At 38.4% G+C, this 24,099-nt stretch overlaps 1 protein-coding gene across 2 annotated transcripts; it reads left to right on the top strand.

Moving 5' to 3' along the window:
* Positions 1 to 280: 280 nt before the first annotated feature.
* HABP4 (hyaluronan binding protein 4) lies at positions 281 to 23,797 on the top strand. 2 transcript variants are annotated; one of them, XM_030259041.4, is made up of 8 exons: positions 281 to 404; positions 651 to 910; positions 10,620 to 10,767; positions 11,491 to 11,652; positions 13,660 to 13,749; positions 20,345 to 20,513; positions 22,075 to 22,251; positions 23,278 to 23,797. In XM_030259041.4, exons 2-8 carry the CDS (start codon positions 667 to 669, stop codon positions 23,332 to 23,334), a joined length of 1,047 nt encoding a protein of 348 aa, XP_030114901.1. In that variant the 5' UTR covers positions 281 to 404; positions 651 to 666; the 3' UTR covers positions 23,335 to 23,797. The 2 variants fall into 2 exon arrangements, with proteins under 2 accessions (XP_030114901.1, XP_030114900.1); XM_030259040.4 differs by lacking the exon at positions 281 to 404 and having other exon boundaries at positions 415 to 910.
* The last annotated feature ends 302 nt before the right edge of the window (positions 23,798 to 24,099 follow it).

Here is a 24,099-nt window from a genome sequence, read left to right as displayed (position 1 = left end):
CTTTCGTTGGTGTCACTTGTTAGAGGATGCAGGTTGTACCAAAAGACCCGCGGCGACACCGCGGTGTGCCGGCGCCACGCTTGAACCGCCGCTGCCACACAACGTCCCCACACGGGGCGCAGCCGGGGCGGCGGGGCGCGCACCAGATGAATAACAGAGCGGCGCACCGCATTGGTCAGCGGGTGTGATTGACAGCTCCGAGCCTGCGCGATAATTGGCTGCAGCTGGGCACAAGGGGCGGGGTGGGGCGGATCCGGGCGCCGGGATTGGCTGATCTGTTGCTCGCGGTCGCGCGTGCCGGCTGTGGGCGGGCTCGGCCGCGCTTAAAGGCGGCGGGTGCGCTGTGGGAGCGCTGCGGGGTTCCATTGGCTGCAGCGGCCCGGCCGGGGCGGGGCTGCGCGAAGGTGCGGCGGGGCCGGGGCGGCGCGGGGGCCGGTGCTGCTGCCGGGCCGGTGCTGCTGCCGGGCCGGTGCTGCTGCTGCGCCGGTGCTGCTGCTGCTGCGCCGGTGCTGCTGCTGCCGCTCTCGCCCGGCGGTGCGTGTTGTTGTTTCGGCCCCGCGCCGAAACAGCCTCGCGGGGGAGAGGGCAGGGGGAGGTCGGGGGAGGCGAGGCGAGGCGGCCGCGCGGATGATGACGGGGCTGGTGGGCAGCCCGGTGGGTGCCGTCATGCAGGAGAGCATCGCGTGCTCCGTCGCCAATCGCTTCTGCCACCTCCTGGACGATGAGTCGGACCCGTTCGACGTCCTGCGCGAGGTCGAGCGGCTCCGGCAGCAGCGGAAGAAGCGCGGCGAGGCGGCGGCCGGCGGCCGGGCGGGCGGCGGCAGGAGGGAGCCGCAGAAGGAGCCCCCGAAGGAGCGCAAGCAGCCGGGGAGCTGCCCCGCAGCCTCCCCCGCGGCGCCGCCGCAGCCAGGTAGGCGGCAGTGCCCCGGCGGCCGGTTTGGGAGCGAGGGAAGGCGATGCCGGCGCTGCGGTGCCCGGTGCGGGTCCCGCGGCGTGGGTGCTGCCGGCTCCGCGCTTCGCCGACCTCTCGCAGCCCTGGCGTGGCGGGGGAGCGCTGTCATAGCGGGGCTGAAAAATCCTGGTTGTGGTGGGGTCATTGTGGTGAACGCGCTTGGAAGTCCCCTCAGAGAAAGCAGTGATGCTTGGGCACGGTCCCGACATATATTGCCGAGCACTCTCAGCCGAGAGGGCCTTTGAATATGTAAATGAAAACTTCAGCAATATCCCAAAGAGACAAGTGCAAGAGTGTCAACTACGCTGCGGCATTGGCAGCTTTCGTGTTGGTTTAGCAGCGCTGTTGCTGCCTTTCGTTGCTTGTCACCCTGGGCAGTATCCTTCAGTGTCTGAAGTTTCCAGGCATAATTTCTTGGTACCTCTGCGTTTTCTGGCCTTTCAGTGTCTTCAGCGTTCTAACGTCTCCAGGGATCTGCACTGATTTTGCCTTGAACCTGAACCTTTGAATAAATCTTATTTCCTGGGTAACTCTTCAGCAGGTGTTCAGGAATGGTCAGCTGCTATGTTTTGATGTGTAATACTGCTTGGGAAAAGAGGGAGTCAGTTGGCTTTTGTACTAAAATGTCTGTCACAGTCCTCTTTGCAGCTGGAGGCTTTGTGGGCTATAGCTTCTTGCATTTGGAGCTGATTGCTAGTCTTAGTCTGATTGTTACTACTCACCGGTATTGAGCTTCAGGTTGCTGGATTCAATATCAAAAGTATCTCAGAACTGGTGGATTATTTCCAAATATTGAGAATCTCTGCACAGAAAATGTGCAAAGGGTTTACAGCTCAACCCTCTTGAGTTGTAAATTCCCATTCTCCTGCAGGAAGCAATGAAGCTGAACACATAATCTATTATTAAGTTGTTTTCTTCCTCTAGTAAAAGCTCCTGTTAAACTCACAGTAATTGTACTGTGTGTTTTAATGCCCTAGAAAAAGGTCTTTGAATCGTGGTTGTTGCTCCAAGTTATTGCCAGTGCTACCGATTCTATTGCTTAGGCTTAGAGTCCTATACGTTTCCCAACAGCAGTTACTTGATGCATTTTTAGCAGTTTGTGGAGCGGAGAATCTTTCAATGCTAGATACGTGCTGGGTAATGAGCACCTTTGTAAAGGAAGATATCAACAAGTTATCACTGTCTTTGTGCGCAGTTATATGAAACTAACCTTTTTGAGATTTCTCTGCAGTTGAGTGACTTAGTCTCCTGAAACCAATGTTTAGACCATAACAGCTTATTTTATTTAAGGGTTGCTTTGCTGTGGTTATCAATGGCAGTTGAAGGAGTCTGTTCAGTGAACAGCAAAACCTCAAGTTCTGATGAAAGTGTCCTTGAACGAGAACTGGTGGTTATCAGTATCTTGCCGTGGTAGGATGTTATGCGTGCTATCATGTGAGCATGGTAGTATGTGAAGGCTGTCCTTTACCTCCTGCTTGTTGATAAGTGTCTCCATTCTTGGCAATGCACAGTGGCCCTGTGATGTGTCTTTGATTATTCTCTGCAACCTTGGTGTTAAGAAATCTCTTTTCTCATACAGAGACAACAGGCATGTGCACCTTGTTTCAATTTCCTGATAATTTAAAATGGAGAAAAGACTGCTGACTATAGTACCCTTAGTGAAAGGACATTAAGATCTATTTTAAGAAGAGTTATTTCTCTTCTATGTTTAAAAACACACTTTCCTCTTTAAACGTAGCATCTCTTTGGGATTTTGTGTGTTTGTCTTGGGCTTGTTAGGAAGTAAGGACTATAAAAGTACAGTGCCTAAGATGTTAAACCAGTGTGGATAGTCAAGACTTGGTCTTGACTGTGTGTTCTTCCTTTAAATGTTCTGTCTCAGCCAAGTCTGCTCTGAGTGGCAGAGAACCCTCTGAGTTAGGGTATATGCACAAGTGATGATGTAGCTGACAAATGTTAAGTAAGTGGCATGTTGAGAGAAAAATCTTGCATTTTTTTTGGAAGGGAGTGGGTCAGCTCTCTACTGAGCCGTACAAAGCTTGACAATTGAGAATGACCAACCTCTAGGGAATGTCCTTGTACTCTCACAGTTTGGCATAAAGCTTCTAATAACAGATGCGTTGTTAGAAGAGTGCACCTCTCCTTAGGGAAATAAATAATGTTGATTAAAATTACTAAATTGTCAAACTAATTTCTAAACTTCTAATTAAAAAAAAAAAGAAAAACAACATACCAAACTTAAGACTTTGTTTCTAGACTTTCTTAGTGATTTACACCCCCTTCCCCCCCCCCCCCGATTTTGGGGATAACTACCTTTAACTTAATTCTTCTTATTAGTAATTATACACAAAAAAGTAGCATATAGACGCATCTGAACAGCAGAATCAGATTCTAGTAGTGTTACAGTTGAAATGATGGATTTCACTGTATTGTACTAGTGTTCTTGGAATCATTACAGAACAAGGTTGAAATGCTATGTTGGAAGGATGGTCTGGTCCAACCTTTCCTAGGAAAGGCAGCCTTCAAGACCTCATCTGCTGTCTTGTCCAGTTACAATTTGAAAGCCTTCTTTGGTGGGGGCTTAGCCCTGAGAAGGTTGTTTCAACGTAAGGTAGCACCAGAAAGAAATTCTTAACAAAGATGAAATCTCTTCTTGTGCGACTTTCCCCACTGTAGCCACTCATTTTCATGTGGCTCCTTGTGAAGAGTGCCTTTGTCATTGCAGCCTTTCAAATACCTGGGTGCTGTGATGAGGCTTATGTGAAGCCCTGTCCAGGGAAGAAGAGACATAGACCCTTCAGTCTTTTTTCATAAGGCAGACTCACCAACCTTTTCATAAGGTTCACAGCCTTCTTTTGGATATTCTCCAGCCTGATCATCTTCATAACCCTGCTTTGGACTCCTCCAGACTGTTTTATCTAATTGCTACAGTATTTGCTTGTTTGGACTGCAGCAAGTCTTGTTAAGTTTCATGATTTTTGTTTCATTGTAGTATTATTTCTTAAGCATATTCAATCTGTAAAAAGGGTCTTTAGAAAGACTCAAAGCACATCTGGTGTTGTATCTTGCACTATAAGAAGTTTTACAGTAGTCAGATTTTTTTGTGGTATTATGTTTTAATGTTTGAGTGGAAGGTTTAGTCACAAAGTCCTGTAAGATAGTTTGTTGGTTTTTTTAAAATGTAATTCTTCACTGAGTTTTTCAAAGCAGGTTTTACTAAATTTCTGGACATATTTTCAATTTGAAGCAAACCTCCTGAGAGGACTTTGCTAGATAATGCAATACTTTGAACTTTAGAATCCAAACTATTTATTATGAAATGGCACAACTGTAAGGAGACAACTCTTTATGCTTTGTTTTTTATGGAGAAAATGGACTCCTATTTCATTGTCTACCAAAACATAAACTTTTTACCTTAAAGATGTATTTTTTCTCTTCTGCTCACTGTTGTTTTGTGTTTTTTAGACTGTATTAGCTGAGGATTTGGGTAAAGACTGGTTTTTGGTATTGCAGCTCTTGTAATTGCACCACTTGATGTTAACTCGGTTCATTCTTACCACAGTGACCAAACTGCATTTGCCAGCTCTTTATTCAAAAGACCCAGTTGCAGTGCTTGCAACTTTACCAGTCTAGGAAAATTAAATTTGTTGATCATGCAGTAATGCTCTGTTCTTTTGAAATCTCTAAATCTTTGTTGCTAATACTTCGAAAAGGTTTTTTTTTTTTCTTTCATGTACATATGATGACTCTGGTAACCTACATATATAGTTCCTAAATAGTGTGCTTTTGAGTTTTTAGCTGTGGTTTTAAAATAGCATGGAAGTTTCTATGGAGTTTTATCTGAGACTGACTGTAATTTTCTTATTTTTTAATATTTTATCCTGATAGCATTCTTTTAACTGCAGTGTTATAAGGATTGTCTAGAGGAAAGGTGTGATAGGCAATGCTCTAATTCAGCAAGTACTGGTACATATGAAAACAAAATGGCACAGGATAGAGTCTAACACCCTGTGTGTCTTTGGTGTGCTGCTTGCAATAGCTGAAGCTATTGTTTGATATTAGAATCACACACATTCAAAGGGGAGAAAGTGAAATTGGTTTTGGAGCATTAATTCTTCTACTCTTGAAAATTTAGCAAAATAAGTGTTTGAGTGAGGGTAAATTGCCTTTTACTATTTCCAGTTATGAAGTTTTGTTGGAAGATTAGCTGCCTGTGTATAGGTTGTTAAAGAAGTTTATTCACCCTAGGCTTCCCACAGCTGACATCCAGTTTCTGGGGAAAAAAACATTAATAAATTTGTGGTACTGCAACAGGTACAGCTCAAGCTAGGTGCCTCACCAGAGGGACTTAGAACAAAGAAATACCTGGGATTTTATACCCTTACAACCTAATCACCTGTTCTTTGCACACTCCACACACCTTGCATGCACATCTTACTCCGATGGTGATTTTTGTTTTGGAGTCTTCTTGTCCATATCACATTCTTTCTCTGTAGCTATCTTTATCTGGGTGGGGTTGCAGCTTCTGATGGTAGCTATGACTTCTAATCTTTTAGTTTGCACTGGTCTCAGAGCCTCCTTTCATTGTAGCCAAACAGTAGTACAAGACTCATTCGGCATTTCAAGGTGAAAATTTGCAACTTGTGGCCTAAAACTTCAGTATTTTGCTTGTGCTAAGCAAAACTACTTAGATAAAATAATTCAGCTAACTAAACTCAGTATACACTAGTCCTCCCTTTGTTTCTATTAAGCTTTCCCACTATTGTCAGGAAGAACTCATTAAGTCTTTCAAAGCATTTAACTGCTATCAATAATGTCACATATTACAAGTAACAGGCATAATATCCTGAAGCTTTAACAGGAAAGTACATAATAGAGTGGTATGTGACTATTTCCATTTAGTTTCTAATTTGGATTTCTGTGAAAATACCTTAATTAATATTTCAGTAATACCATTGAGCATACTTTTTTTTTCCTCTCAAAGCTTTTTTGCATTTATTTAACATACTGGGTCCAACCTCTGGTCTCCAAGAGTCTGATCCTAGGTGTAATTGTTTGCCAAACACTAATCCTCTTGATGACAACCTTAGATGTTGACGAGGGCTATTTCCCAACATTGTGTAATACCCCAAAGAATACGGCTCATAAGCTTCAGGCCATTATGAACCTATCTGACTACAAGTTAGAGTTTTTGGGGTTTTTTTCATTTTGTTGGAGTCTTTTGTATGAGCTCAATAGTGTACCACAGGAATACTATCTGCAGAAATATTATTTTCTGCTGAAGCAAGGGACTCTCATTTTTTCCATGGCATAACCATTGCATGACACACTCCAAAAGCTTATTTCAACTCTGTATAAATAGTGGCACTTGCTGGTCATGTCACCACAAGGCTGCTTTTACTAATGCAATTAGTGTGGCCTCTTGGGTCATCAGCAAGGGTTGTAGAGGCTCAGTTTCAAGTGCCTCAAAGTTTCTCACCAGTGCATACACTCTGTGTTATTTTCCATTTACAATGTATGGAGAGCCATTGGTCAGCAGTATAAGAGGGGGTAATGGTTGTTGGTTTTTCTTGTTGTTTTGATTTTTTTGTTTCTTTGGATGGGTTTGTTTTTTGCCTTTTTTGTTTGTTAATTTATTTTGGGTTTATTTATGGATTAAGCCCAAGTATCAGTTCTACATTAATGCTGATTAGTCCACAGCTCGACAGCTTTGTGACTGTGGTTTTCAACAATTCTGGTATTTTTTAGCTCCTTTTGTATGTTTGTGGTGATTTCACTCCTTCCCATAATGATTAGATCTATCCATTCAGGCAACAAATGTAACTCGGTGTCTCAGGTCTGTAAGAGGTCTCTTTTTATGCTGGGAAGTCTTCTGTCAGTGTGACCCTCCCACAAACACTCTTTTTCCATTTGCTCTTTGTAAGCAGTTACTTCTCTCAGCTTGTGAATTGCATACCAGCTATCACCATCACATCCTCATATTAGGAAGTGGGAGAAACAGCAAGGTTTCTACTTTAGCTTATAGTCACTAATAGCAGTTGCAAGCTGGGCTCCTTCGGTGTTTGTCTGAAATCAAGGCTTTCTACGAAAAAAAAAAAAACATTTAAAATGCAAAATTTTGAAAAGGTGAGAGCACACTCTCTCACTACAAGCCAGCGAAGAGCCACAAAATCTAGAGAGTTACCTCTTTCCAAGCAAAAGTCTCCCTTGTTTGAGGATAGATTATATGCATGGAGGAAGTTGCTGAGAGCTAGATAGCAACACTGGAAAGGCAGCTAAATTTTGCTGCATTGTTTTATATCCATATGTTAATACACAGATATCCAGTGTCTGGGAAACCAAGCAACAATACAGGTTATAAAAATATAAGTTATGCTTTTCCAGTAGCAAGTTACATGTACATACTTATTAAAAACATTTCTCTAGAAAGTCTTCTTATGTAAGTGCTGCAGTGTTAACAAGACTAATACTAATAGGGAAGTATTATTGTGGGGAAAGTGAAAACTACTTAACTATATTTGCTGTAAGTATGATTTAGAGTTTTAACAACATCTTGTAAAATTGAGCTTTTTTTTTCTTTAGCACTGTCTAGTACCAGTACCTGGTAATTTTAGTATTTACAGATTCTTTCCCTCTAATAATAGCTCAGCTGCTGCTTCTGGGGAAAAAGAAAGCTAGGTCTGTCAAAACACAGATCTCTTCTGATTCCTCAGTTTAAAAAGTAAAGCGATAGGCAGCTCAGCCAACAGACTGGGCTGATGTGGTAACAATCCAGGAAAGCTGTGGTGAAGTGGAGAATGGTGGGAGGGACACATATTCAGGTGAATGCAGATTACAGATGTAATTTTAAGACACAGAAAAACAGCTTTAAAGTGAGACTAAATTAGGTAACTAGGAAAGAGTGATCTTCAGTTTTCAGAATTGTATTTGCAAGGCCTCAAGTATGTGATCCACAGAATTCCAGAGCTTTTTTTTTTGTGTGTGTGTGGTTTTGAAGAAAGCTTGCATACTAGATTATGTAGACAAGCAAGCAGACAAAATTGGGGTGTATTTGAAGAGGCAGTTATTAAGCAAGAATTCAGAGTGTGCCCCAGTTCTTTAATTTATTATGTTGGTGATATACAAGGTGGCTTATGCTTTCTCTTGATTTTGTTGCCTTGTTTTATTGTTCCCTGAAGTGTAGGTGGCTCTTGAGCTCTGTGAATTAAACTGAGGACATACACATCTGTGCTAGGACACACACGTAGCAGAGGATTAAGATTGTAGAGTTTATGCTATCACTGCTGCCAAGCTCCAGTTTGGTTTGCACTTACATGCAGAACTGAAAGTTGAGCTGTCTTTTTGAACTGATTCACAGCAGGTCACACAAACTCTGCCCTAAGGGTGACTTATCCTACTAGAGAGATACAGGTGTTGCATACTGCCTTGATCACTACTTCATGTCTGTCAAACTAATTAAAGATGTTTTTGTGGCACTTACTACCTGTATAGAATAGTCTTGCTAGTGCTTAAAATCCATCTGCAGTAAATGAAGCCACCTGTTGGAATCAAAGTGAAACAGCCTGGTACTCAAATTGGAGTGGAACAGACGGCTCCATCCAGTACACTCAGTGCTGCTGGCATGTAGTGCACTGACATGTCTAGCAAGAGGACTTGTGTTGAAGTCCTTCTAGGCAGTACTGGGTAATAAAATGAGGAACTTATATTTTTAAAATTGCTACTGTGTCTTCTTTTTTTGCCATTATTTTGCTAGTTTGAAGGAGCTCTTTGAATCTCAAGGTGAAATTGAGGTTAATACGAAGTACTAGGGATGGGTGTGTCTGACTACTTTATTCTTGCCAAGGGAATCTTTTTAGAATAACTGATGCTTCTTTTAGCCAGTGATAAAGGATCAAAAATAAATAACACAATAGTCTTCTATGCATTGTTCTGCCTTCAGATACGAACACAATCATTAAAATGAGGCCAGAAATTAGTAGTAATTTTTTCCACAGCAAGATTCCAATTTAGAATTAGCATTTATGTAGTTGGTAGTGTAGTTGAGATGTGTGTAGAGCAGATGTTTCCCAACAGCATCTACAGTTCTTCTGTAATTTTGCTTTGTGTTAAACTGTCCTGATTTGAAAAACTTACTCAGGAACTGATATCAAAAGTTGTCCTTTATCCAGAGACTACATCATAATTTGAGTAATGCTGATATGCTCAGTGCTCTAAGGGTTGAGTAACTCCAAACCTGAGAAGAGAGAATTACTGGAAGATATTATGTCAAGTGTTTGTAGTGTAAAGAAAAGCAAAGCTGGAGTTGCTTCTGCGCCACATATAAAACTATATTCTCTGTACAAATATGACTCTTCTTACTGCATAACAAAAAGCTTTATTTACCATATGCACCAAGTGGACAGTTCTTTGAAACTTTCTCTTTACAAATGGTATTAGACTTCATCCTCACTGCCTAAGGTTTGATCAAAAATCTTCTTATATGGACATTTATCTGGGGCTATGAATTAATTTGCATATTAATATTATGACATAAAATAGCCTTTTTCTCTCTATGTTCTAGCAACAGAGGTAGCCAGGACTGCCACTTGTCCACTAACCTGAGTTCAGTAATCTGCTCGGTATTCCCCAGTAGCACAGTACTTCTTGTGGAAACAGTAGCTCTGGTTTGTTTGAGACCAGTCTTCCTGTTCTTTGCTTGATAGACTTACGCTGTTGGTGGAAAAAGGTGTTGGTTTCATTATAGAGGCTAACAGACCAAATGGCTTGCTTGCTTGCTTCTGGAGAACTTGGTCTGGGACAGAGAACAGAATTTGGGAAAACAGGAAAGGAAGCGCATAAAGAACCTTAATCTTCTGCTAGATAGGAGTGTAAAACTGCAATTTTTTCTATTATAATTCACAATTTCTTTCCATTCATTCTGCCCAACCTAATTCTCCTCAACCCCAACAATGGCTGAACAAAACTCTAAAAAGCCTAAGTATATTTTATCTTGGAATATGTTTATGTTCTAGAATTAGTGGTGTTGAAGTCTTTCTACTTACTGTTTGGGTCTCTGCCAACTGAACTTGGTGACCTTTAGTGTTGTTGAATGGTGCTTTCCTCCATAGAACAGCAACGTGAAGAGGTGACCCTGTGCTGGTTGTTTGATACTGTGGCCATGAGCTTAGAGGACCTGGAGGCTTACATGTCTAAACTAGGCTCATGTGGCAGGAGGTGTGTTATTTCACAATCAACTATCTGTTAGGGGTCCTTCTCTTTCCCTCACCTTCATTGCTTCTGATGCTATCTTTCAATTAGTCTTTTCCATTGAAGCTTCTCTACCTCATCCTGTACTACAATTTCATGATCCTTGAAAACATGAGAGAAACAGTTTTTCTTCTCCTTTTCTGTGACTTGTGAGCAAAATGAGATTTTTCTTTAGACTATGTTTTCTGGAAATCTTTCGCTATGTCAAAACCCATAGTATTTTGCAGGTTCATCAATACAGAAGGTAAAATAAGTACATGTCTTTCAAAGAAACAGTGTCTGGCAACATTAGCTGTAAGGACTTCTAATATTTTGGTGGACTTTGGTTTGGACATATAGCCAACTCACTTCAGTCAGTAGTTTGGTAACTGTGATTGTGTTACTGTTGAGCTGTCAGTAATCCCTGCATATGTTTGTGTAGGCCCAAAGCAAGTACCCAAGCAGGGAGAAGAACAAGGGTTCAATAACAGAGGCACAGAGGGGAGACAGAACAAAACTGAATGGAGAACATCTTTCAGGGAATTCCGTCCCTATGGAGCACAAAGACAAGTGGAATTCTCAGTGGAACGGTATGTATCCTGCAGAGAGAACTAAGGTTCCTTCACGGAGGATCTGTGCATTATTACTGTGCAGGTTTTTTGCAAGAGTCCTTGCTTCATGCCTGTCAGAGCTGTAGTTTCATCTTCCTCGGGGCTTGAATTGGTGGTACATGTTTGTTGAATGTTAGAAATATAAGGCAAAACTGAAAAATGTAAAGTTCTGAAAATGTACTCCCTAGTCAGCAGTGTATTTATAATGTTAGTTTCTGAGCTCACATATCAAGCTGATTTTGCTTTCTTTGTAAATACTAGAAGATTCCACCTAAACCCTCAATGCTTCAGAATGTTACTGTTCTTACTTTATACCTCAATAGTTGATATTTAACAAGTTGTCTGAAATTTTTAGCAGTTGCATATAAATATGGTGGAAATATTACATGATGAAGTTGTAAGGATTTGACAGTTTTAAAATGTTTTCTTTAGTTTCTGTAATGTTTTCAGTGTTAATAATTGCTGTTCTTCCTGTTTCTGTGTGCTGTAATAATTCCTCCAGAGTTCAGTTTATGTCCATTTTCAATAACAAAACCAAAACAAGCTGTAGTGTGTGCTGTAAAAAAATGCACTCTATAAATTGTGCTGTAACTGTTATATACTGGTTTGTCCCATAGCTGCACAAACATAATAGTATGAATTTTTTTCTTCTTGTTAACTGTTCAGTAAAAACAAAAGTCTGACTAATTACCTTCTTCTTAGACCAGTGGAAAGATTAGATGATGAAAGACCAATAAGAGGCCGTGGTGGGGGAAGAGGCAGAATGAGAGGTAGAGGAAGAGGTGGTGGATTAAATGGAAGTTTTGATGGGTTTGACCAAAGAAGAAAACAAGAACCTGAAAGACAAAGTGGGAATGATAAAATGTAAGTGTTCCGTGTGCTGTTTCTTACTTGGTATACAAGTAACTAATAGTCAACACTGCAGTGTGGTCTTTTATGTATTCTGTTCCCTTCCATATCCAGGGTGGCTGGCAAAATGCCAGTACTGGTTTTAGTTTGAGGTAATAAAAAAAAAAGGAAAAATCCTTTTAAACTCATAGAATTGTTTTCCTCTCTAGAGGTGTGAAAGCAGGTGACAAAAAGGATGGAGGTGGAGCTCATAACTGCAGAACATTGAAAGATGATATGAGGCATGTCATATACGTGTGCCCATCATAGATGATAATTTTCTGTGGCCTATGTTAGATCATAATTTTCATCAGTTTCATGTCCCATTTTGAGCTTTATAAGCATTGCTTTCTCTTATTGTTGTAATTAATGTAATTTTACATTTTTTTAACTTGACTCTTTTTCGTGATGGTAAGATTAAATTGAAGCAAAGATATGATGATGTTTGTTCACTTAGGACAGCCAGAATCTTTTAACTGGGGCTGAGTTGTCTTTTAATGGAAATAAGTTATTACTTTTTTCAATAGTAAAGTACATGGGACTCTGGTATTTAATGGAATTCCTCCAAAATGCTAATTCTAAGATTAAAACTCAGTTGCTGGGCTCTTTTCTGGAGTTTTATGGATAATTTCTAAATTGCAAAACTTTAGTACATTTCATTGTCGTTCTGAAGGTAATATTGAGTTGACTGTACCATGGAAGTACATTTTAAAGTGCCAGAAAAATCAGTAGCATAATGTGATTAATGGCCACTTTGAGGTAAAAAAACCCTAGGACTTTTCCGTTCAGTTCTGTATATCTCTTAGGGTACTGATTTCTGTTCAGATTTGTAAAATTTCACTGATTATGTTGGCGTTTGTCCATTCTTTGCACCTAGCAATACATTGCTATTTCCAGTGGCTTTTGCTCTCATATACATCTAGAACTCTTTCATTGAAGGCTGATAAAGGATGGAGAAAAAGCTGTGCCTTGAACTTACAGCAAATATATTTGGCCACATACACATCTATTGACAAAATGTTTAAAAATAAAATTTTCTTTAAAAATGAAATCTAATTTTAAAACTTAATGGATTCAGACAATAATGCTAAAAGTTTGAAAAATATAGCCTTCATGTGTATTAATTTTTGACTCTTGATATTCCAAATTCTTCTGAAAGATTGTATTAACTTCTCTCCCCACTATGGAATTTCATATTAAGAGTAAACTGGTTAGGTACCCTGGCTTTTCCAAGGATAAGCTAGGTTAACATTGATCTGAACTGATAGTACGAAACTAGCTTGCAGAAATCTGTGTTCTGTAGGATATCAGGGAAGGCTTCATAAACTTAAAAGGTATTTATTGGCCCTTACATATTTTCTTCCTAGTTAAGGTTTGGTTTTTTTGGATTTTTTTCAATTCAATAGCACCAGAACTTAGACCAATGTTTTCCTGGTATGTGGTAGAACTGACACAAAATTAAAGGTCTCTGAAGCATTCTAAAAGCATGTCTGTGTCCTAATTGTGCTAATAATGCATTGAGGCTAAAAGGTGTTAATTTTAAATATGTGTGCCTGCTACTGGAATGAAAATAGGTTTCTGCTGTCATTTGACAGTGAATTAAAGTTCACGTTACAGAAAATACAAACTTTAATTATTTGAAAGAAGCAAAAAGACAACACCAAATGTCAGTGTTATACTGACAACTAATACTAATCATGGTTAGTATTCATGATTAAATTATTTAATCTTCATACATGCTTTATTCTTTTTTAAATGAAATAGGTTTTTTCCCAATATTCCCGAAATATGCTCATTTTGTTAGTTGCTCAACTAGTTGCTTAGTAGATCTTTCTGCTTATGATCAAAGAGTTTTCTCTTTTTTCTCTTCACCCCCCCCACCTTTACCAAGGAATTCTGGTAAAAGAAGTAATGTATTGATTTGATTTTTTTCCAGTGTGACTCATGAAGACTGTGGTTTTGTTTTGGCTTGTTTGCTTTCAGTTTTAGGGGGAAGGAACAGACTGCATCTATGGAGGAGACCGTGGAAACTCTTGGACAGCCAGGGACACCTGAAAGACAGCCTCTGAGCAAGTACAGTCAGACAAATATTTTCTTTCTAAATGCAAAGGAAACAATTAACTCTTATTGATGTACTTGTATTGAGGGGCACACTTGAAATGTGAATGGTGAAGTTTTGCTAGTGCATCTATTTAAAAGTAGAAAAGCTTTGTTTTGTATTTGTGAGTATGGAAGATATATCCCTAATTCCTAAAGCTTGATTTATACAGTTGAAGATTGCATTTAATTGCATTTAAGGAGAAACTACATAATATGTTTTACCTTTTTCACTTGTCTAATTTGTAGAAGCTACCATGCTTTTTGATGTTCTCTGACAACAGGTATTCGAGGTGTCCATGCAATTGTACAAACACATTTAAAATACACTGATCTACTCTAAGTTTGTATTCACCAATCAATCATATCATGTAGATATAATTTATTTGTTAGAGGCCATGGTAGAACTTGTAAAAAATTTCTGAAAATGCAGTGATTCTTAGAGTAGAGAAACTGAGAGAGAAATGTGCCCATTGTGTTCTGGCTTTCATTCTAACAAGTGTCACAGCAAATAAATGAACCCTGGCTTAAGAAAAATAACTGGATAGTCTTGTCTAAGCAGGATATTTAAAGAAGACTTAAATAGCATGTGGTGTATATCTCCTAATGAGTGAAAGATGTCAGTGCAGTATGTCGACCTCTTGTGTTGCTGTGAAGCCTTTTTTTACTTCATAGAGCAGCTCCAGATGTTAGTGATATGGGTTCATTTATTAATTATAAAGCTGACTAGACTACAAAACCTGTTTTATGAGTTCAGGTTGTTTAACCCTGTAAGAAGTTCAGTTGATAGAACTTAAATTCTTTTGATTTTAAAGTAGGTTTTAATATATAGCTAAAGGTGTGTACACATGGGGAAATACATCTTTGAATGACTTAGGACTGAAAAAATGTTTCTAGGCTAACTTAAATTAGATGGGCAATGTATGTACACTGGCAAAAATGCACTGTATTAGCTAAATATGAAAACAGTTACTCAGCTTTTTAAAAATTTTGATTTTGTCTGTTGCTGGTACCTTTGCTTATTTCATGCCCGTACGTGTTTCTGCTTCAATTCAAGCTCTTTGTAGAGATGTCTCTATCTGTTCATTGTAGAGCTTAAGGCATGAGAAGTATATACAGTGGAGAAGGCCCCTGGCAGTATTTGCCAATTATCTTAAACTCTTTCAACCTAGAGATCCCTAAGTATTCAGTTAGACTGGGAGCCTTTCTGGAGATTTTACTCCCATTTGTATTTTTCTTTTTTTAAAGATTAATTTAGGTATAGTCCACTGAAATTCAAATTATTCAAAAAAGAAAGTAACCTAGAAGTACAAAATTCTGCACTCTTTACTCCTTTCAGGGCAATAAATACTGTGTTAAAGGCTTACAAATCTATATACAAAATATAAGTTACATAAATCTCCCTGCACTTACCTTTTGCGGGGCTGTCAGCTTGGTGACCCTATGTATTTTAAAACAGGAGACATTATGTGAATAGTGCCTTGGTCATTAGGGATGGTTGTATGGCATACACCTTAACAAGATGGAATTGTTGTTATTTTAATGTTTAAAAGTAAAAGCTGGTAGGATATCGTGTTCAGGCTTCAGGATGTATTTAAAGGTCTTACATGCTTAGGTTGTCCCTGCTATCCAGGTAACACAAATTAGGCTACCTTCTGCTTTTGTAACAGCCTCAATATTATACAGTGTTGTGTGTTTGCTTGGGCTGCTGCTAGGGTCATTCTCATTTTGACACTAAAATGCAGTGCCTGCAAGAAAACCATTTCTTTTTTACTGCTTTATTGCAGTTGTGTGCTTGGTTTGAGAAAGAGATTGAAGACTTGGATTTGTTTAATCTCTCACTTTCTTTCTAGTCTTAAGTGTTTCCATTTAAAATTGCAAGTAAAAAAAGGTATCCTTGGAAGTTGGGAATAACCTGTCTGCATGAAGATGGTATGTAGTTTTCTGATGTGGTACTGGCTAATTTCCATGGAAAAGAGGTTCTGTGGACTTTTGTGACTTATGTGCTCTTCTCTTTAGGACTCTGTTTTGCCATTCCTGAGCTTCTATTTGCAGAGTATGGCAGGATAAGAGTTTCTTTAATAATTGTATAAGTCAAGGTGTTTTTTCCCATATCCTCAAATCTTCTTGAGTGTATCAACAATGTTTATCTCTAGTTATATCATTCCAAACTGCATGTTCACATAGGGCTTTTTTTTGCTGCAATAGCAAAATTAATCTCAACCCTGTATAAAATACACATGTAGTGGGCAAGTATAAACTGTTCTCACAACTGCTTTTTGTTGAACTTTTCTTCACAATTCAAACAATGTAAAACACTTGTGTTGACCAATTTGAATTAGTTTTTTGTGTTTTATTCAGTACAACACATGGGCTAATCAATTCCTGTTCCTAAAGGTATTTTCAGAGCTTGTATTAATCTTGTGTGGTTTTCTTACATTTTTTTTTTCTCGCATGATAGTTTTCCATTTTGGTGCAGCTATGTATCATATTGGTTATGTAATAGGAAGCTTTAACAACTTATCTTCAAGATGTTTTAGCTATTTATCTCATTTATTTGTTTTGTTGCTGTTTATTTTTTGTTGTTTAATGGTGGCATAAAGTTGTTCATAGATCAGGCCAGAGCTTCATAAGTATTTGATTCAGTGTTTTTCTTCCATAGTAAGTTTGTACAATTGTTGTTTGGTCTTGCCTTACTTAACTTTAAAGTTTTCTATAGCTGGTGATAATGCTCTTGTAAATAATGTTTAGTGGGAAAGCTTCTTGTCATTGACTTCTTGATAAAAGCTGGCTAAGCATTTGCTTTGTGCAGCTGAATAATACAAAAACTGATCTGAGAGAGACTTGCTGTCATTATTTTTAATATGAAAATAATAGCTGAATAGGTGAGCTAAATGTCATTCCTTTCATTTTGCCTTCCTTCTGGTAAAGAGAAAATGTATTTTGTTTTACTGTATGCACTGTAATCAAGGCATAGTTAAAGGGTTATTATCATCCACTGGAGACACTGAAGCAGTAGGAAACATTACTGAAGGCTCTCATTTAGTGATTTGGTAAGACTTACATTGTGTATTCAGTTTGTTCATGTGCAGAGGTTCTGCTTAGTTGTCTGGCATTGTTCTGTAAGCATGACTGCTGGTGTGCCAAGGAGCTTATTAATTTGATTAATGAAGATGCACACCAAGCAGTTATTAAAAATGTATAACTTAGAAGGTAGAGAGTAATGCACAGAATGCACTTCCTCAGCACAGAATGCTGGCTTGGTGCCCAAAGTAACTTGCTGCAATTAAGTTTCTGTCCAAAATGTGATATGCAGGTTTTTGTTGCTGTGCTTCACTCATAGGTGTTTCCCCTTGGGAGTCTTGACATCCTAAAACAAATTTGTACTGCTAATAACCTAGCAATTAAAACCATCCTTTGGAGTAAAAACCAAACCCGTACTTTGCAGTTGAAAAAACCAGATATTTGCAATGTAAATCTGCAAGTATTTCCTTTGAAACAGGCAAGTGGATGTTTTTGATGTATGTATACTTTTCAAAGCAATAACTCTGGTTAGATTAAGTTGCTGTGTGGTCAGATGTTCTCATGTTATCTTATGATCATAGCAATTTAGACCTGAAAAGGGTCTTTTGGGTCCAAGGCATGGCCAATTTTAATTGTTGCTTCTGATACCTGTCTAGTTGATTTTAATGTACTCTGCTAATGGAGATTTCAATGTCCCCTGATGGTCTTTCTAATACTTAGAAAAATAGAAGCTGCTGTGTTAGTTTTTTTTCTCATAGATATGGAAATTTTTTTTAGCATTATGTATATTTCCTTTGCACATCTTTAAAGGTTTCCCATTGTACATCATGTGTTTTAGACTCGTGTCTTGCAGTGCTGTTGTGGGCTTCTCAGCTGTTCCCATGTAGAAGACATTATTCAGTTGAGGTGTTGTTGCAGTCCACCAGCAATAACATCTGATGCAAACAAAACTGTGGCTCCTATCATACATACTATGTTGTTGAAGAAGGAACAGATACTTGAGTGCAGTGCTCCTGCACAATCCAGGGAGTTGAGGTCCCTCCTTCAGAGCTTCTATCTTGTTAGTGGTTCTTTTTGTGTCTGGGTGGCTGATATTTTGGCTGAGTGTACATATTCCTAGTTGTTTTGGTTGCTTGTTTTCAAGTCACTGGTCACTTTAGCATATCCTACAACTGAAGCAGAAACCATTCAGTATTCTTGAATACTTGCACTATTGCCCTTCTTTTGTGCAATCTTTGTGCCACAGAAAATGAAGTAAACATCATTTTACACTGTTAAAATACCATTCACATTCTTGGTTTTCTTTTGCAAATTGAAATATTGATAGCTAGTTCTCTAGTACTTTTTGGTGCCAGTTCTGCATCTCTTGCCAAGGACTGAAGCATTCTCTGTAATGTAGTGATTGGTTCATGGGAGAGGCAGCAAAAAGACTTCCTAAAGTTCAGATATGCAATTTACTGAGATAGTGGCGCTTAGGAAAAAATTAAATCAGTTTAATAGAGACACTTACTAGTTCTGTTTCTCTTTAATTTGTCTGAGTGTTTACTACTAGTCTTTTTTTTCAAACACTTATTCCCAAAACGGAAGGTTCAGATAATTGATCAAAACTTACTTGGCTTCTTACTCTTGAGGACAACAGATTGAAATATTTTTGGTGCTATGTGCTCTTAGTGCTCTTACAGATGCAACAGTATCTGTTTGAGTTTTTCCAGAAGTAGCTGCTTCTTTCACCAGTATCCTTGTTATGTAACTCAGTAAACTCTTTTTTTCCCCTAATAGTCCTTCTGATACAGTTTCAGATCGTAATGAGGAGGGAACTACAGACTGCCTACCAGTCTTCTAACCTTGAATTTCTGGTCGATAAAGCTGGAATTTTCAAAACAACAGGGCACAAAGACATGCAGGGGCAGGCATGTAGTGCAGGACTTCTGTATTTGTTATTCTTCTGTGAAATAAATTTAGAACTGTGTTAATACTAGAACTAAAATTAAGGGCTGTTTTAGTTTCAGTTCTGCTTCTCCCATTCATATGCTGGGTGTTTAGAAAAATACTGTCTAATTTTGACTGGCAAGAAATGAATGCTTTGCTACAGAATTATCAGGTAAGAAGGAGGACCAGGCCTGTTCCCACATAGGCTAATTCTATAATGTACTGTACCAAAAATGTGTGTATTCCAACGGGTTGCTTGTACAACTTTAAAACAAAATACACACAGTCACTGATTGTCATTTGACTCTGCATCTTTCCATGATAAAAAAGTTCCAATCTGCACCTAATAAACTGCATATTTACATTGAGGAAATTATAATTATTTGGTAGGACTGTGGAACTGTGACTGAATGCGGAAAACCAAATCCATTGTTCTCCTGAGACAGGTTCTAATGAAGGGGCTTTCCAGAAAAGTCATTGTTAGGGAAATACTTAGTAAACTTCAATTGCTATTGTAACAGTTTTCTATGTAAGGAGAAATGGTTTCTCAAGCATCTTGGAATAATCAGTGTAGGCTTTCCTGTACAAGTCATGGTATTTGACTTGTTTATGTAGCAGAGAGTTACGGTGATGTAGGAAAGTGTGCTCCCTGTATGTGATGCTAGTTAGTGGGTAACAGCTTTCTGTAGGTATCATTAAATATATACCTATAGTATTCTAAAAGCTGATGTCCTGGGAAGCCTCTTGTGATCAGCAGCAGAAAAGTGGCAGAAGAGTACTCAAGCATGATGAGTGGAAGAGAAGTTTTTTTTTGCTTATGTATCTTGTCTTATCTCTGTGTGTCTTACAGACATAAACCTTCTGTCTTTACAGTTCAAAAATATGCAAGGCAGCCTCTGATGTATTCCATATGTTTTTCTAGATCATGTCATTATTGTACTTAGTGACAAATGATAATTTGACTAGAATTGATCCGGTTTTGCCAAGTGATAAATACTGTCTGCTTGTCTGTTACTACATCTGACAAAAAATTAAAGGAAGCATCTTGTGAAATTAACAAAGGAAATGTTAATAATTACCTATAAGATCCCATGGTGCGATCATCATATGGTTATCATTTTTGATGACTGAAAGCTACACTGAAACATGAATTCATCCCATATTGTCATTGTGCAGTACAAAGGAATGAAATCATGCAATTGGAGTATTTTAAAACTGCTCTGTGTGCTTTTGTTTTTTAACAGTGACTATACTTGATAGTGATAGATCCACTATTAAACTGTAGAGTTAAGTTGTGCCAGATAAAAAGGCAGAATGATTTTGTCTAGAATCTAAGTGCTTGAATTCAGGATGAGACTGGAGGAGTACTCATACAGGAAGCTGCAGAAGGCATTTGTTCATATGATTAATTTCAAAGAGTACATAAATATATACTCTAAGTTACATTAATATAAAACTATAACATGAAGTTACTTTGGGGAATAAGTGGAATTGAAAATAATTTGGTGAGAAATAGTCTAAATGTTTTGTTTAGTATCCTTATTTTGGAGATAAGTGTTCTTGTTTATCCTGGAATATTGCAAGCTAGTGTTTTTACTCTAAAACTGTAAACTTCTAGAGCTACTGAAGGAGAGCCAATGGAAGAAGTGGTTCAAGAAATGACATTAGATGAGTGGAAAAATCTTCAGCAACGGAATCGACCAAAGCCCGAATTCAACATTCGGAAGCCAGAATCCACTGTTCCTTCCAAAGCAGTGGTGATTCACAAGTCAAAATATAGTGACGATGTAAGCATTGCCTCAGGAATTCTGTAAACCTTCCTTTATAGCCAGGGTTAGGAAACAATTGCTCTATTTTTTTTCTACTGGCTTTAGTATAATTTGAATAGGCAAGAAAACAGTATCTAAGCTTTATCATTGCAATGACATGTGCCACAAAACAGGCTTTAAATTGTGTTCAATTTTTTTGTCTCACATCATCGCCCCTATTTTCTGTGCAAACATGTAATATAGCAAGTTGTTCTACCTTTTGATTCAGCTGCTGCCACCTGTATAGGTGTCTAGTAATACTGCTAGAAAAACTTGGTTTCTGAAACTTGGTTTACTACACTTGTTTTCCTCAGTTTGAGTCCTGTTTAGCTTACTTGCCAGTATACACTTGCATGTATCTCATTGTACTCTTAGAGATATGAATTTTGGATTTTTAGGGTTTGGTTTTTTTTGGGCCTTGCTTCTTAGAACAAATCCTGGAGACCTTGTGGTGCTGTAATGGTGCTCTCAATTTCCTCTAAATTTTAGTCCCTAATATTATTTAGATTGAAATTCCATGGTGAGCTACTAGTTCTGAGGAGAGAGGGTAAGCTTCTTAAGCTTCTTTCAAGTTCTAGTTTAGATTTCAGATTTTGGGGGTCACAAAAGCATGTGCATACAGTCTAGTATGATGGAATTTTGATCCTCGAAGTCTACATGCATTTATGAATATGTACCTTTTCTCTAGTTATAATATTAACATCAAAACATGCTTAATCACTTTAGATTGTTGCATCTGCCTTCTTTTTAGTGAGACTTTTTTAGGTCAGAGTTGTCATTATCCCCTCTTTTCTGAGAGGTAGTGGTAGGGGTGGGAAGAGTACCTTCCACAAACTCTGAAGAAAGCATACAGGTATGTGAAAAGTACAAGTTTCTGTTCCTTTTGTTTATCAAGTTTCTGTTCTGGTGGTATCAAGAGACCTTGTTAAAGTGATCAATCACAGAACAGAAGGAACTGTGTAACGTAGGCAAGTGAAATCCCTGAATTAGACACTGAATAAGTGATTAATCATTGTAAGGGATGACTTAACATACACTTGATCATTGCTACAGTCTCCCTTAAAGTTATGCTGGGCAATAGTCTGACATGCACTAGTTACTAGGAACACACGGTTAAAAGCACAGTAATCTCATAGCTGCAGGCATGTAGATGAATACATCGATTAAGTAGCTTTGGTATGACCTTTTATCCATTACTTGAACATAACTATAGGAGTAAATAGCTTAGGTCTGATGCTCTAGTCTCTTTGAAAACTTCCTAGGTTTATATTTCTGACAAACCTCTTCAGTATTATGGAGGTGGTACAGAAGCTTTTGTTACCAGGAATCTGAGCTAACAAAGAACTATCCCAGGTGTTTGGGAAGCTGTAATTACCTCATCTGTGTTAAAATCCTGTGCAAGTTAAGGCCTGTCTTCTACTCCAGATGCTATCTTGGTTCATCTCCTGCTTAGTCTATAATATAAAGTGTGAATGTGTATCTGGGAGGGGAAAAGCTCATACATGAAAAACTGTAGGCTTTAACCAGATCTTCTTTTCAGTTGCAAAAAGAAGACTTTGAAGATAATTCTCATGTCTTTCGAAAACCAGTGAATGATATAACTTCTCAGCTGGATATTAATTTTGGGAGTCTTCCTCGCCCTGGCCGTGGATCAAGAGGAGCACGAGGTGGTCGTGGCAGAAGGCTTGAAGAGACAGGACCACGACCAGAAGTAGTGGTAATGGATTTTGTGGTGGTGGTGGTGGTGCTATTGTTCATTTGGGGTTTTTTGTTTGGTTGGTTGGTTGTTTTTTTTTTCCTGTTGTTAATAGTGTTTGTGTGTGTCCTGCCCCTTTCTGTGTGGAATTTTGATTTTGGTTGTGACAGACTTGTTTTTAATTGCTGTCTCATAGTGTGTTGTCCTGCATATTGTGTTCCTGACCCATATTATGTTACTTGAAATTAAATACTGATTCAGGCTTACAACTCTTAAGACCTATATTTCAGAAGGTCTGATTACTAGATGCTCTAATGGTAGCTAGAGGAAAGGATCCAATTAGTTTTGATATAAATTGGGAAGTAATTAAAATTACTGAAGATTTGCATCTCTTTGAAAAAAATCTGTGTTACAGTAATACTTTGTTTACTAACAGTGAGATCAGTAAATCTTTGATCCTACAGAACAATTGATGTGTTCAATATAACCATTATAAAAAATTTCAACTTACCTTTTCCTTTGGAAGAAAAAAGCATTTGTACACTGGAAAATAGCATCTTTATTCTTCATACTTACAGAAACTTTACTGTGACTAAAATGCTTTAAGACCAGGAACTTTCAGAATAATATGGGCATGTTGATGCATTTGTTTCATCTGGAAAAAAATGATTCTTTATGGTAACAGATCAGAGAGATTAAAACTGCAACCCAATATGTTCAGTAGCTCTAGAATGTAAAAATATAGTAATAATATGCTGTAATCTGCTTGAGACTGCTTTCATTTGGTGCTGCAGAACTTGTGACATTCTGGTCCTCTCCAGGGAGCATCATAAAAACATACACACTGAAAAGAAATTTTACAAGTCGCAAGTTCTCAGATAAAAGCCTTGTGATAATGATGGATATAATTTGAGTAGAAATAGTATTTAGTAGTAGTAGCATTTGAGTAGAAGAATGAACCCTTTTGAGGGTAAAATACGTATACATAGCTGTCAGAAACTTTTGAAATGCATTCATTTTTGTAAGACTTCTTTTCTTCCTTTTTAGGTGCAACTTGTTGCTCCAAATCCTAATGATCCAGAGGATTTTCCAGCTTTAGCTTGAAGACCCATAAAGAATGGTGGTATCTCAAAGTTGCTTTCTAAATATAAAGTGACCAGTTCTATGCTGGTGTGGATTAAGGAAGCCAGTTTCCTTCTGGAAAGTTCTTTGAATATTTGGTTCTGTCTGGTAATAGAGTTGGGTTCTGGAAATATGTACACTGGGATCCTGTCACAGGCTCCAATGTCTGCTTCCATTTATGAAACTTATGGGAAAGCTTGTATTACTTCCCTACTAGGCTTCAAATGAAGTTAAAGGGAAGAGTGTTTAAAAATGTATATATAGAGATTATATCAAGTTCTCCATGACACAATGGTGAAATGTAAACTGTACAACACGATCCACAACTGGGACTCAATTTCACTGTATATTTGAAAGTAGATTCTTTTGGGTGAAGTGTATATTTCAGACAGTCACAAGTTGCAGTTCTTCAGAGTTTCACAAATAAAGAAAAGTGCACGTTTGGTTTGGGTTTGAGGTATTATTTTAAGAAGTCAGAGTGGTAGGTGAAGCTTTTGCTATTCGGATGTAGTCTGGGGAAAAAAGGTGGGGGAGAAAAACCCAAACCCTAAACAGCAACCTGTACTCACCAAAAAAAGTGGACATCTCTCTAAATGGAAGTGATCTTTAAAATCAAGGCAGCATAGGTGCTTTGAATTGACGCCTAATCCTAAGTCCTACTTAAGTAACAAGATATAGTTTGCAATTACTTTGAAGATTAAGTAAAATAAGAATTTTAATCTAAAGACAGAACTAAATTTTTAAGGA

Source organism: Taeniopygia guttata, chromosome Z (genome assembly GCF_048771995.1).
Source record: "Taeniopygia guttata chromosome Z, bTaeGut7.mat, whole genome shotgun sequence".
Taxonomy (NCBI): domain Eukaryota; kingdom Metazoa; phylum Chordata; class Aves; order Passeriformes; family Estrildidae; genus Taeniopygia; species Taeniopygia guttata.
Note: the sequence above shows the minus strand (reverse complement) of the source record. Positions and strands in the feature narration are given on the sequence as shown.